The sequence below is a fragment of the Strigops habroptila genome, chromosome 5 (assembly GCF_004027225.2).
Source record: "Strigops habroptila isolate Jane chromosome 5, bStrHab1.2.pri, whole genome shotgun sequence".
Taxonomy (NCBI): Eukaryota; Metazoa; Chordata; class Aves; order Psittaciformes; family Psittacidae; genus Strigops; species Strigops habroptila.
This window is the reverse complement of record NC_044281.2, coordinates 2,010,432-2,026,182: the sequence shown is the minus strand read 5'-3', so window position 1 is coordinate 2,026,182 and position 15,751 is coordinate 2,010,432. Positions and strand designations below refer to the sequence as shown.

Genomic DNA, 15,751 nt, shown 5'->3' with positions numbered 1-15,751 from the left:
TCCTAAATTTGGAAAACATATGGATTTTTCTTGAAACTGGATTCAGAGATGTGCAGAAATGTTATGGCTGAAACACGATCAGAACTTGATATGTATTTCCATAAAAATGTAACTTTAGTCACAAACATCATATGATTCCTTCCTGGAATAACAGTGTAGGATTAATTAGTCTTTACTTATTTGTACTTTACATTATTTATTTTCTAATTCTGACTGTTTCTGGTTTTGATTGTTTTTTTTTTTTTCTCCACAGTTAACCTTTCTCTCCAAAACTGTTCCTATCTGAGAGATAAGAATTTTTAATTCTGTTAACAGTTATCTTCCAGAGGTTTCCAGTAGAATCTTAAGAATTTAAGTGTTCATTTGAGGTTGATTTTCTTTCTGGGTTTCTCTTTGCTTCGTAGTATACCCCTAAATACTCCTAGTAAGTGGAAATATAGAACACTGTACTTAGACAGATGGCAAATCGATGTGAAATGGCTAGTTCAAGATGTAAATGGTTAGTTAGCATCTTAGTACAGGATGTAGGTATCTTGCCAATACCTGAGTTAAGGCAACAACGGATGATTTTGATCATCTGTTCTCCATGATGCCCAGATTCTGTCAGAGAAGAAAGGTGAGACCAGTGTCCTGTGTCAGTCACCATTATAAGTCCCTACTGTTCCATGGAAATTGAGTCCAGTGTTCTGGTAATGGGATTTGTGAGCATCATTAAGGCAATTTGAAGCTAAAGTTTTGCTTATCTATAAAAGCTTACAAAACGCTTGTATAGGATAATAATACTGAGAAGGTTTCCTGCAAACAGAGCTCTGTATATTGCCTCTTTGTTTCAAAGAGGAAATGCAGATATAGTTTAGATGGAACAAAACTTAGCACTGAACATCTGCAGCTTCTGTCAGACCCAGTCTTACTCTTTTAATAATCAAGTAAACCAAATAAATGAAAAACTAGATTTCAGTGCACTGAAAACTATCTTCCACGTCTTCCAGATGTGCTTGCACTGATCATTACATCATTAGCTTAATTATTTTCTTAATAATTTAAAAATTTGGATTCTGATTACTCGTATCCTTCTAGAACATGCAGCATAGAGAGCTTCTGCAATGGGAGACAATATGATATTCTTTCGTTAGTCTGTAGTTCTGAAATTTGCTGTACGTTCACTCCTACAAATTAATGGGATGGCTACTGTCAAGTTAAGTGCAAATAGATTATAGAAAAAAGTTAGTGGTTATCCCTGCTGCGTGTATACATTTTCGGCTTAAAATACATTGATTTTATTCCATTCTTAATCTTAGTGGTTGATGGGCATTTTAAGGAGTACGGTAATTTCAGTCTTTCCTTTATAGCTTCTCACAGCAGGATGCCCTGAAATTGTGCAAACATGAATGATCAGCTAAGTCATCAGGAAACTGTGTTGTCTTTGTAAGTGGTTTTGTAATGACTAGTATGGTCCTTAAAATATATTGTGGGCAGTTACCCTCTTTACATTCTTTGACGATGTATTTTTAATAAAGCCATTTAGCTTGGTTAATCAGAGTTAGTAATAAATCTCCACATCTGCTGACTAATCTTAGGAAATATTTTAGACCACACTGATTGAAATTGAGGCTGCAGGATTAACTCTGTGTAGATCTGTATTTTGGCTTATCAGCATTATACTTGCAAGAAAAGTTTTTGAAGGATATGGAAGATCTGCCTCTTAATGCACTTCTTCGTGGAAAATAGTAGTAGAAAAAAAATAGGCCATAGAAAAATGGAAAATAGCCCATGCTAGTAATCTCACAGAGGGATGCTGACAAAAACCTTCATTCCCAGTTCTAGTCCAGTTTTTGATGTCAGTAGTATGCCATTTATTTTATCGAGTTTTTAACTTGAGGCTTCTTGCAACCATTGAAGCTTCTTTCTCTGCAGTTCAGCCCCATGCTGTGATACAGCTTCTCTTCACTGTCTGGTGTACCTTGGAAGCTTTCTCCTCCTTGTCTTTGCACCTTAACTACTGCATTGTACTAAGCAATTGTAACTTAACTCTTGGAACTTACAAGAGAGGTTTTCAGCTTTTCAGTGAATATCACTGGAGCAGACTGTAAAGCTAGCACAGACTCAGGTATCCTCAACTTAATACTGCTTGATCATACTTGTATAATATCCTTTTTGGGAAATGTTAACTGTGCATGGGTGAGACCAAGTGGACTGTATATGTGTCACCTCCAACTATGATCTCTTTCACTTTGGGCTGTACAGTGACCTGTGATACGTCAGAGAGTCCAGTACTCTGTGTCCAGTACTAAAAATACATGCATTAAATTCTGTCAATTTAGCTCTATCACCTATTTCCATAGTAACAGGGGTTTTTTGGGGGGTCTGGACAATCCATTTGTTATTTTAAAGCATCTTTTTAACCATTAATAACAACTTGATGCACAAATGTAGTTAATAGCTTCACATGCAGATACTGACAAAAACCCCTATGTTCTGTATCAAGATGTAGTATCAACTCTCTTCAGCAGAGCTGAACTTTCTGAAGTCTTGTTATGAGTTTTGAATACCATTGTATGCCATTTACCTGCCTAAAATCCTGGACAGTAATTTCAAGCTGATTGTAAATGATAAGTGCAGATTATGGTGTCCAAATAGCTATTTGGAAGTGCTCTGAAGTATTATTCTTTGATTTGAATGTCATTATGAAGAATCTTTCTAATGTAGGGCCAGTTTGTTTCTGGGGGCCCATGCTGAATAATTTCCTGGTTCCTTGTCTGGGGAAGCTGATGGGTGTGTTTCCTTCTATCCAGAATCCTTCTTATGCTGCACGTGCTGCAATCCCTTTTGACCCTTATCTGGCAAAGCCAATCCTGGCTCCAGAAAATCTCTCTTCTTTTTGGTAAAGAGCCTGAAAACTCAGTTCTGCTCGTGTCTGAGTTCAGGTCAGTTTGAGAATGTTTCCTGTGCAAACCTTGGCCCCCTCTGTCTGATGGCATGAATGCTGAGTATCAAGTCTACAGTAAGGTTCTTGATTAATAGCAAGGATGTCTCTGCTGTGCCCAGGGGACATGATTTTCTTCTCCTAAGCTGGTAACAGTCCAGCATTCTGTGGTTCTTATCCCTCTAGGTTAACTGCTGGGAGCTCAAGAAAACTGGGCTAACACTTCAAGGGTATCTGAGTATTCTGCTGGTGTTCAGTATATTTGTATTCTTGTATCTGCTCAGTAGATACATCTGAAGGATTTGGGTCTTTTTGGGAATCCAGTCCTGCAGTGGATCTTAATCATGTTATCCATGAATCTTTGCTGTGCCATCCACTTCAATCAGCATCTAATTTTGCCTTCCATTATCTGATGATGAGGATGTTTTTCTTGATGATGGTCACTTCTTGAGAGAAGTCTCTATAGCATACTCTTAATATGTCCTATTCCATGCAAAGTTATCTTCAGAGTTCATTCTAAATTCATGTCTACTGTATGATTTGTTTTGTCTGAATTACAAAATTAGCTTTCCTGTTAGTTCTTGAAGCCACAGGCTCCCAGGACTGAGACTTCCTGAATTATTATTTAATAGTGAGATGGTCCAGTGCAGGGTAGATCACTGCATCTTAAATCGGTAGTTTAAACTTACTGTTAAACAATCTTAAAACATTTTTCTGTTTTGGGGAAAAAGAATTAATTTACCTTAATTTTTACTTTAACTTCTGTCTTCCACCAAACACTTACTTAAAAACATAGATTATCTTGAATTTAATATAGGAGATTTCATACTAACAACAACCTTCCTTTTTAAACATCATCTCTTCTTCCAGTAGCAGGTACCTAACTGACATTAACAACTAAAGTAGCAGGCCAAGTTTTTGTCATGCCCATATTATTACACAAACTTTGTTATAAATGCAAAATCTTATTTGCCATTTTTTACTTTTTCTCACCATATCCACTGTATACAGTTGATTCTTTTCCCATTGCTGTTACCCTGAACTACATAAGTGTTGGGTTCTTTTGGTTTTTGGGGGCTTTTTGGTTTGTTTTGAGGGAAAAAGGGGTTTTGCTGGTATAAATGGTGAATTTATATTTGACTGCAGGTAAGGATTAGTAGTGATGCTTGATCTCTTTCTAGAGCAATGTTAGATTGTATAAATGTCCAGAAGTTAATTTGTAAGAATATAGTTTTAAAAGAACAGGCTAACAAATCTCATGGTATTCAGCTGTTCGCTACACAGCCCAGTCTCCCAGTTATGCCTGTACTCAACTTTAACAGTATGTACTAAAATTAATAAAATCAGGACAACAGTGACTTAAAAAAATGATAAAAATGGAACAGAGGAGAAACAGTGGAAAAATAAGACAAAATTGTATTTTCAAAATAGTAACATAATAAGTAGTACTTTATTTCAACTTACACAGCATTTCTGGGAACTGATAATGTTTTTCGTTTTTATTTCCAGGAGGTTCCTGTTGATATTCAAGTGACCACACACCTTACGCATCCTAAAGAACACACTCAACGCCTGAAATACGGAGAGTATAAACTGAGCAGCGTTTTGAAAGTGCACGACTTTTCAGTGAGCTGGTAGGAGCCATTAACAGTACATTAATTTTAGTGTTACATACATGACGAGTTTTATTTTCAACAGGTCATTGAGAATCATTTGCTTTAAGTCAACTTCTAAAAAAACCTCCTGGCAGCAATCAGGGGGCATTCTCTCTGAAGAATGTGAAAGTGGCAAAAGTAATGAAATTTAGTGGCAGCATAAATACAGTAAAACACCTGGGCAGAACTGTTCAGATTCAGATTCATTTTTTATGTAAGAAGGGTGGGATTTGGATAGTAGATCTGAAAACAGGAACCAGAGGTGACTATGAACTCAGGTTCCAGGAAACTGAATTATGATGCTGAATGTTTTTGCAATTTGTATTTGATTGCAGTTTATTCCCTTGGGTCAAAAATCAGAAGAGTTTAAATTTAGATTAGCTTGAGTGTGCAAATAGCCTATAAGCAGTGACATTTCAGGGCTTGCTGGCTGCAGCTGAGGAAGAATAAACATAAAGATATTAAACACACCCCCCCCCCATGTTAAAGCCAGTGGCAAAGTTCAGACAATTCAGACACATTGTCTATGTATGAATATATTTTAATTGATTTCAGAAATAATCAATACCTTAGTAATTTGAACAAACTTGAAGTAGCTTGATGCTTGTTACTGTACTCAGACTGCTAGTAGATTACTCCTGAAGGTATCTCCCTGAAGAATGAACTGTATTCCTACACTGAATTTTAGAAGTATAATTTCTCATTGCGTCCAGGAAACATAATCCAATATAGGTATGTTTTAAAAGCTTAAAAACTTGGGCTGTGTAATTCTAATGCAGATTAAGGTCTTGACAATCAACTCACTTATTAAAAAAAAAGTCAGTGTTGGGATGAAAGAGAGCAGTACACCATAGAAACAGTATGTAAGATCAGAGCTGAGGGCACAAATTACAACATGCTGATGTGGGTGTAAGGTAAGTCTTGTCTGTGAAAAGGGAAACATTAATAATACACATAGAATAATTACACTGCAAAGGTCACAAATTCTTTAGGTGTCTGTAATAAATATCCACTGTACTGCTTTGAGTTTCGGCCTGGCTGGGCAGGCTTCTGCTTAGACTCTCAGATGCTCAAATCTGGTTTTCTGTCTGGCTAATCACTAACCTATATTCGTAAGGGAATAATATTTTGAATAATTGTCTCCCGTACTGTATAGTCATGCTGGTCCGATCAGGAATGAAAGCTTGCAACTGGTGTCTGTCTACTGCTGCTCTGAGGAGGCTGTAGTAAATCCACTCATATTAGTGGGTTATTAGGCTTGTTTGAAGACCAGAAGGTTCTTCAAGCAAGAATGGTGTGCTGTATTGTCTTGGTTTAAAATCAGGTGGAATAACAACTGAAATGTAACCCTTACAGGCTACATCATCACAAGATTTACATGCATGACAGGCTCCAGAGGGGCAAGTCTGAAGCTGTTATTTTCATCTTCCTGTTTGCCTTGTTAAAATTTTGCCTTTACCTGCAGCAGGAAGTCAGGTTTGAGTTGCAAATTACTTCGGAATGTTGTTGCAAGTTACTTGTGAATGTTAAACTATGTAATATGTAATTGAAAGTAGTAAAAGCTCATAAGCTAGTCAAGAAAGGACATCTCTACCTAAATTTTCCCTTTATCGTACACTTGAAGAACAGATAAATATCATACTTGTTCATGTATTCTTTGTTTTCTTTATCCTTCTTGAATGATATTTTTGTATCTTACTGAAAGCATTATTCTAGATCCTTATACCTAGTGCTTCTAGTTATTGCTGAAGAGATACTATTATGTGCTGGGGAATTCTAAGTATTTTCTACAGTTAATAACTGGATATCGCACCTTAAGGATACAGTGCCACTTGAGAAAGCAATTTACTGGAGTGAAAATAAATTGAATGTCTTTCAACTTATTTGAAACCACTTTAGAACTTGCTTGGAGAAACAGCAACTACACTGAAAAAATCCCCACCAAAACGGTGAGGATGTGTATTTAATTTCATGTGCTGGCAATATGAAGTTAACCTGCATGTAAAGATAATGCTTTAAACAAAGGGAGACCCTGCTTTAAAATGAACATGAATGAGATAGTGCTTTAAAATGAACAGAAATGCTTATTTTAAATGTGTAAAAATATAAAAGCATATAAAGAACAAAAGAATTTTAACATCTTCCTGAAAAAATGTGAACAACGTAATTGAACTTTTCATTTGCTTAAAAATCTCTTTGTGTAAATGCTAGATTGTAGTTTCTACATGTTTAAGTATGTCTGGGGAGAGGGGAAAGACATTTAAAATTTAGTTATTTCAATTCACAAAGATTTTTCCTATCTAAATGCCAGTACTTAAAATCAATCTTTTTAAAGTGATTGAAAAGGATGCTTTTTTCTCCTGGTAATGCTAAAGGCTGTGTTGTAGCCTGGTTTGCTAAAGGTACGCTTTTTTTTTTCTGGCAGCATGTCCTCTATTGGTGTGTTTGGTTTGGTTTTGGTTCTTTTTTTTTAACACACTGCCAAATTTCAGACAAATTTAATAGAGGAATAACAGACTTGGAAGTACTAGGGTTCCAATGTGTTTCCAGAAAACAGATCTCTACTGAAGAAAGGGCTACTTCTAGCACCCTGTTGACTGTAAGCAATGAAGAATTCAAAGAGGGGAGAGAGGTTGTAAATATTCTATTTTTTTTATTATTTAAGAGCTTCAAATGGAGCTCATACGTTATGAGATGCTATAGAATGCAATCTCGTGGCACACAGTTAATGCCCACAGAGCTTGGGTTATCATTTTTAGTTTGACATAGCTGCTTTTCAGTCCTGAAGCTGGCTTTCCTTGGAAGTCCAAGAGGTTATTAAATGCATAAATCAAGAATTTTCAGAGCAGAACGACTTAGATTAAATTCTCTGTATAGGGAATTAAATAAAAATGGCCCATTTAAAGAAATTCTGAACTTTCAGTAAATGTATTTATAGTGATTATGATTGTCTATTTGATTAGTTCACAGACAGAAGGTAGAAATCAGTATCCACTAGATGATAATTGTTTCTTGTAGTTCATAGCATAGATAGAAAACATTCTATTGACTTGAGACAAAATTTGCTTTTTTTTTTGTAAATGATTTAGGTTTTTTCTCACCAGAACTGGTGTATGAAAAGTACAGAATAAAATCTGGCTTGTGTGTATATAATACTGTATACACTCTATATATATCCTATATATATTACTAGGTTCCTTTACATTGCTCTAGAAATTAGAGTACCTGCAAGTCCAAATTCCCAGTTTTTCCATGCCATAAAGCTGATGTAGATTAGTGCTTAGACTTTAATGAGTATTCATTGAAAATCCTATTTGCAGAGGGGCAAAAAGATCCTTTGGGAAACTATGTTTGTTTTCTACTAAGCTGCATGTTTCTCACTTTTCAGATCATCACACAGGCATTCCTCCTCTGCATTAAGCTCACATTTCTCCAGTGTCCTTTTAAATATCCTGGTAAATCTTATGCTGCCTACAAGAATCACTGGAAGATCTATAATGGTGAAATGATCTTTTCAGTCTTGCTTGCTTACTGTTCCCTGTCTCTTCACCTGCTGTCTGCATCTTTCATGTACCCCCAAGGGGTTTGCATGGCTTTCCATAGAAGGTACTTCTGCAATCAGCGTATGCAGTACTACATCTGTTGTGGGTTACATTGTCTTCACCTGGGAAAAGAAAGATGCCCATGCAAACTGTATTCAGTGCATTCCTAATGGTTAGTACAGTGTTGGAAAATGGCATGTATTATTTTAGAGATACTTATCTAAGATGCAGCAGAAATATTAGCAGTAATGGCATGAGAGTTTCAGATTAGTACAATAGGGTATTTAATGAGAATTTAATGGGTTTTGTAGATAGAAGATAGAACTATTTCTCTTGCTTAAATTTCAGATCAGATGATTAGTGGTGTGAAAATACTGGCTGTTTGCATTTTATTGATGACCTTTTATACTACCCATTTACTTGAGCAGGATGACAAGTAAAGGCTTCACCTTGCCTTTTGTTATGTTAAGTCTTGTCCTCCTCCTCCTTCCCAAGCCTCACAACCAGAGGTTACAATTCTCCATTCAAAGCTTGTTTGATGTTTATCATTTATAGTAATTGCTGTCAAAATGCCACTTTTGATTGTGGGTAGAATTTGTAAAGTGTATAGCCTAATATTTTAAATGTATGCTTTACTTAGGAAGTGTACCTGCAAAAATAGAAAATGTATTGTATATTATTCTTGTTTTCATGAAACCTCATGTTCCCAAATCCTTTATCCTCAGTTGATATTTTGTAAAAGAAAAAGATAAAGAATTGCAAATGCCTTGCCCAGGCACAGTAAAAATATGAAGCTGGAGATAAGAAGAAAGAAAAGCAAATACAAAACGTTTAGTGATTATCAAGGTTTTCCTGATGGGCTCAGCAAAAGATAACTTTTCTATAGGGACTGATTCGTCATTATATCGTATTATCCTAGTTTCCCCCATTTTTTTATCACTAGGTTCCAGAGAAGACTTTTAAAAACTTATCTCTTTGGGAGCCATGCAAATTAACTTAGAGCATAAAATTGTGTCGGTGATTATATGAGACTTACTCACAAATTGAAATTAGTCTTATAGTGCCTTGTGCAAAGTTATGGAGGTAAGACTACAGAAAGTATTGCAAACCCCTGTACTCTTTCCCTCTTTAGTTCCCTTCTACTACTTTTGCTCCTTCTTAACATATAAATTCATATGTACACACAGATGCACATACACATACACACAGAGGAATAAACTTTGCAGGAAAGAGGATTGTGAGTGTTGATATGAGAAACTTATGAAATAGATTATAGTCTTAAAGTTTGCTGTAAAATGAGATGATACCTATCTGTGTTACCTCTTGAGGGTTTCAAGTTTTCCATTTACAGAGTAAGGTGGTGAGGCAGAGTGGATTTGGCAGTAGTGTGAAAAACTGTATATTTTGTTGTGTCAGTCAGATTCTGATATCTGGGCTGTAGTCTGTGTTAGTTCCTCTTAGGCATACCTGCCACTTTTCTGTTTCTTTCCCAAACTTTTCTTTCCATGGAGGTACTTATGGGAAGAGCAGGCTATTAAGATTGTGTCATGTATAAATGAAGCAACACAAGTAGTGCAGATTATTTTTAAGCAACTGTCTTGGTAGTGGTTTTTGTTGCCCTTCTCATTTGTGAAGAACCCTGTATTGACATTTCAAAGCAACTTTCTCCTAGTCTTTCTTGTCATCCCTTGATATTCTTGTGATGCCTGTAGAGTTCTGACAACAGTTATTCTGATGCTTTGCTGAAACTGCTGCCTGTCATGCTGATGAATGTTGTCTCCCTTTTTCCTGCGTTCTGCCCATTTGTTTCCATATCTCTGTTGTCTTAGAAATGGTGAAGTAATGTCATTTTGTTCCATGTCTGAACAATGTCAAGCAGAACAGGGTCCATCTACCAAAAGGTGATCAGTCATATGAATCATATTGTGTCCTTATTTAACACAAGCTAGAAAACAGAGGATTCAAAGTCCAAAATTCATGTGGTGAAAGTTTCTGTCAAACAAGAAAAATTTAAGGATGTAGAGAAATCCTTATTAATTATTTAAACCCTCTTCTTGCCTCCCTCGGATATTAAAAAAAGATTTTTTTTTCATTAAACTACATTTTTCCATTAACAGTAACACTTTTAAATTGTACCATCATGTGCTGATTTCTTGCATGAGTAGCCACAGTGAGTTGGAGATTTGCATTAGCAACATTAGCTGCTGCTTAATTTTCCGACAGAAATTACACCTTTTTTAAAGCAGTGTGACATACAAGGTAGCTGCTGCATTTCCCACCCTCCCTCTCATGCTGTAGCCAGTTTGAACAATTTAGCTCCAGCATAGCAGATGTGGAAGGGGGTTTTTGTGGAGCATGTCTTCGTATGGATTGCTGGGGCAGTATGACACTTCCCGCCTTCCAGCTTCTGTCATTCAGAAGCCACCTGCGTTTTTTCTGTTCACATTTTGTATCTTACTCATTTCATTGCATGCTTCAGACTCAAGTCCATGACTGTTAAAAGGAAATTTGTAGGGGTTTAAAGTGTGGATTTCAAAGCTGTATCTCTGACAGCTAAGATATAGCTCCAGATTGGAATTTCATTTCCTTATCAAACTGCTCTGGGACCCTGAGGCATGTGTCTTTCCCTGGGACTAACCATCCCAGCATGTGATCTTTCACGTTAGCGCTTTCAAAACATTTGTATTATTTGGCTGAGAGAGAAGAGCTCCTTTCTGTGTTTCAGGAGAGCCATTCCATTGAAACCCATTTGTGTCCTTGTAATTCTGTAAGCAAATAATAATATTGAACCTTTCAAAACTTACTACATAAGGAATTGATTTTATTAGAACTGCAGGTATCCCTTTTCTGTTACCGTTCTTCAAAAGCCAAAGCCTTAATTACTACTTCAACTTAGATATGTAACACTGAGCCCCAAAAGGAAGAAAGTGAGTCTCACCTGCACATAAAAATACTCTGTCGCCTACTAACTAGGTACGAGTTTTATTTGCAGACTGAGGTGGATTGAAAGCTGGCTGAATGACCAGGTGCAGAGAGTGGTGATCAGAGGCATAAAGTCCAGTTGGAGACCACTAACTAGCAGTCTATCCCAGGGGTCAGTACTGGGCCCAGTCCTGCTTAACCTCTTCATTAGTGGTCGGAGTGATGGGGCAAAGCATACCTTCAGCAAGTTTGGAGATAATACCAGGCTGGGAGGAGTGGGTGACGCTCCAGAGGGTCATGGTGCTGTCCAGTGGCTGGAAAAACAGAACTACGGCAACTTCATAAAGTTTAACAAGGGAAATTGTTAAGTCCTGCATCTGTGAGGGAACAACCCCGTGCACCACCAGAATATGCTGGGCATCATCCAGCTGGAAAGCAACTTGTTGGAAAAGGACCTGGGAGCCCTTGTGGCTGAGAAGGTGAATGGTATCTGGGGCTGCATTAGGAGGAGTGTTTCCAGCAGGTCAAGGGAGGTGATCCTTCCCCTCTGCTCAGCACTTGATGAAGCCACCCCTGGTCCAGTCCTAGGCTCCCTAGTACAAGAGACATAGTAGAGAGAGTCCAGCAGAGAGACACAGAGATGGTGGGCTGGAGCATCACTCCTATGAGGAAAGGCTGAGAGAGCTGGGACTGTTCAGCCTGACAGAAAGAAGTCACAGGGGTGATCTCATCAATGAATGTGTGCAAGTATCTGAAGGAAGGGTAGAAAAAATATGAAGCCAGGCTCTTTTCAGCGGTGCCCAGTGGCAGGACCAGAAGCAATGGGCACAAACTGAAGCACAGGAGGTTCCCTCTGAACATTAGGAAATGCTTTTTCACTTTGAGGGTGGCTGAGCTGGTACAGGTAACCCAGAGATGTAGTGGAGTCTCCATCCTTGGAGTTATTCAAAAGGCATCTGGACAAGGTCCTGAGCAACTGGCTCTGTGTAACTCTGCCTGAGCAGGGAGATTGGACCAGATGACCTCCAGAGGTCCTTTCCAACCTCAAGCATTCTGTGGTTTAATTATATATGGAAATACACAAAAACATGTGTGAACATGTTTAAATTATATGTATCTAATAATACCTTTAGATGTATGTGCTATTAATTTTAATGTCTGCCAAATAAGTGTAGACAGTGTAGTTGCAGGATTGGATTTTTGTCTGTGCTGAAATATTCAAATACTCAATTCTGCCTCTTTTGAAATATTCAAATTCTGCCTTTTTTCACAGTAGAAGAAATATGAGTGGAAGCTTGAGTTAATCCTTATCTCCCTGTATACATGTAAACAAATTCCTATTTCTCCTATTTTATTTCCCCTCTCCTCATTTTAACAAACTTTAAATATATTTGAAGGAGCTAATGCATGATAAAGAAGAGCAACTCTGCCTGGGTCATTCTGGACAGATCAGTCTGTACACTTGCAGCAAGGTTTTTTTGTGGTGTTTTAATCTGTTAACTTTATCTTATACATCCTGGCCAAATGTTTTAGCATTAAATTAATGTTAATAATGAATCTGTTATACCTGTCTTTACAATATAGGAAATTTAGGTTATTTCCTTTCAGAAATGCTTGCATTAATGCCTTTTACTTCCTCACGACTGAAAAATCATTTCCCTGACCTTGATGAGAAGTATAAAGGTGTGTTTACACTGCACATAATCGAAGTTCTTAACCTGACAAAGAACAAGTGACAAATAACCCTAAAACCTCAGTGTGCTGGTCCACCTAACAACACCTACAGTGGGATGAGAAGAATATCCTTTGTCCTGTTGTCCCAGCTGTGGCTCTGTCCTTGTAGAATCATGTGTGGCTGATGTCAGGCACCCAGACTGGCACCAAGGTCCTTTCTCCAGAGACCCTGGTGCCATCTCAGGCACAGCCAGATGGGATGCATGCAGGCAGCCTGGGCTTGAGCAGCTCTCAGAAACATGGATACCTGCAGCCTCAGCTGCAAGCACTAGGACGGAAACTAAATGGCTGAGTCAGGGTGTGATGAGCGCCAGGCTGCAGTGGGCAGTGCAGATTTAATGTAGATCTAATGTAAAGACTGAGTAGGTGTACATATCTGTATGTGCTCATATGGGTCTAACTATACTGCTAGCTGAGACCACACACAAACACTTATCTCCCCAACAGTCCTGCGAGGTGGCATTATCCTCCCGTGATATAATTCCTGCAAGATTGCTTAAGTGAAAGATCCAGAAATGAAATTCGTGTCTTCCAAGTCACAGTTCAGTGCTTTAACCTTCGATTTCAGAGTATCACTGTTTCCTATACAAAATTAAGTTCTTAATTTCTTTCTGCATTAAGGCCCACGTTGTAATGGAGAGATTATTTCATGGACTTTGCTCTGTTCATTATTGTACAGTCTCTGAAAGAGTTTTAATGCAGTTTATGTGGAAGAAGTACTCATAGGAAAATGTCAAATGTAGTTTAGCTGGCTGTAATGCAGTTTAATGAAGAGAAAAAGTGAGTTCTCCATGAATAATCAGGAAGAACGGTGTGGATCACACTTTGATAAGCTCTGTGAGGCCTTGTTGCTGCAACAGTACAAATGCACAGTTCCTGGCTATGACCCTTTCAACCTCATTTGTAGCTTTTTCTAACTAACACAGCCATAATAAGAGAAGTAAATGGTTCCCTTAGCTCCACCTTTGCCTCTTTGCTCCACTCACTTTTTCCCTGGTAAATGTACCTTCCTGTTACCTCTCTAGAAGCTTTTGGCTATCATAGTCTGAAGAAGTCTTTTTATTTCTCATTGGCTTTGTCTGCAACTTTGGCCATAAGCAATTGCTCCTCTGGGAAGAAAGCATTGGCCGTCACTTTAATGGGCAGCTTGAAACTGTAGCAGCAAGAATTTGAAATCATATTGTGTTCTTTTATGGTGCACACCTGAAATGAGCTGGGTATCTCTAATTTTATTAGCGAACAAGCATCTTTATCAGAAAACCGGAACACTTCCAGGGAAGGTCAACAGAGGGAAAGCATATAATTTTTAATATATTTCTTTTTTTTACTAGTTCCCTTCATAGTTTTTGAAGCAGACTTTGCAGAAAAACTTCAAAGTACAAAAACATGATTGTAAAAAGATACTGTCTTAACTTTATTAAGGCTCTTGCGTATTCTCCATAGACCAAAAAGTATGATGCCTGGAAACCGTCAGCTCTACTAGATTTGGTTTATTCTCCTTTTATTTCCAATAGTCTGTGGAAAAGAAAGGGTTGAATTGATTGGGTTAGTATTTTTTTAAGTGTTTAACTGAGAACAGTCAGTGTATTTTGAACAGCAAATACACTGGTAACTAAAACACTTAATTGACGTGTGCTTATTTTGACCAAATGTGGTTTATAAAAAAAGAAATTTTGACACCGTATGGGATGAACTAATGCTAATTTTGAAAGGAAGTTAGTTTGAAAAGAATTTTATTTATAAATGTATTTTATAAAGTGTGAAGAAGATGGTGCAAAATACTGAGATTTTATTGAAATGTTTTAGTGAGTTTTAAAAAGATAATTTGTACGAGGGAATTCACATTGTGGAGTGTGAGGTTTTTTGGGTTTGTTTTTAAGTGCTCAATCTATTTTAGAACACAAAAATGCTGAACTCTGATTTGTGAAAAGGGAATAACGTCTGTCTGCACTTCATTGACCTTGATACAATTCTAAATAGTTATCTGCAAAAAGATCCTCAATTAATATACAATCCTGAAATTCTTGTAAACTGAAAAGCCATTTATTATATTATTTCTACATTTTATATATTTATATTTTTAGCACCTGTTCAGAGCTGTTCTGTCAAGGAACATGGAAGGAAGTGCTCGAAGAAGCTTTGTTTTGATTCTGTATGTCAGTTAAGTTTTCTAGTCTTTGGCAATGAATTTCTCCCTGTAAAAAAAAATACATATCTTGGGGAAAAGTAAATATTTCTATTTTTTAAGTAAAATTTTTAGGCAGTCACATCAAGACTTTATAAAGATGGAAGTCAGCAATATATGTACAATTAGCGAATAGATAAACAGTTTGTCTGCTGGGAAAGGACAGAGCGTTGCTGAGTGATGTTTCTGAGAACCAGAGAGTGTTCAATGCATAATTTATTGTGACAGAGAAAAAGGAAGAGGAACATAACAAAAATATAACACCAAATTACAATTTCTGTATTCTAAATAGAAGTAACTTACATCAATACAAGCATAATGCATGATGTATAAAAATCAGTTGCTACTTTGAAATAGCATGTAAGGTTCCATCGTGTTTTAATGAGGAATTCTGTTTGCCAAAACATTTTGTGCATTGCAGTTAATACCATAAAGCACTTTTTACTCCCTTTGGTTGATACTATCTTGTAGAAATAGTAAATTGGATCTAGTAATGCTTCTGATGCATCGCTATTCTTAATCTGACTAATGAGAAGACATTGTGCATGTATTAGAAACCTACTGTACTAGTGATTCCTTTTTTCATTGGCTGAAGTAATAGAAACTGAAATCACCTACCATTCGTTTGTAGGCCAGTTTCATAACCTGAATGTAAAATCACTAAAGGTTTTGAGTATTTATAGTTGCAGTGCTTTAGAGATACAATATTAAGACAGAGGTACATAAAAATGGCAGTTTCTATTTCTGTATTCTCTAGCTTTTAATCTCTTCAGTTTGGAAAATCTCACGT

The 15,751-nt window shown here is 37.1% G+C and overlaps 1 protein-coding gene across 1 annotated transcript in view; it reads left to right on the top strand.

Annotated features, from left to right (window-relative positions):
- The window catches only part of SPAG16 (sperm associated antigen 16), a 408,668-nt gene that overhangs the window by 59,758 nt on the left and 333,159 nt on the right, over positions 1-15,751 (top strand). The window contains exon 10 of the mRNA XM_030487793.1: positions 4,433-4,557. Coding sequence (XP_030343653.1) covers positions 4,433-4,557 — 125 coding nt within the window. The remainder of the gene's footprint in view (positions 1-4,432; positions 4,558-15,751) is intronic.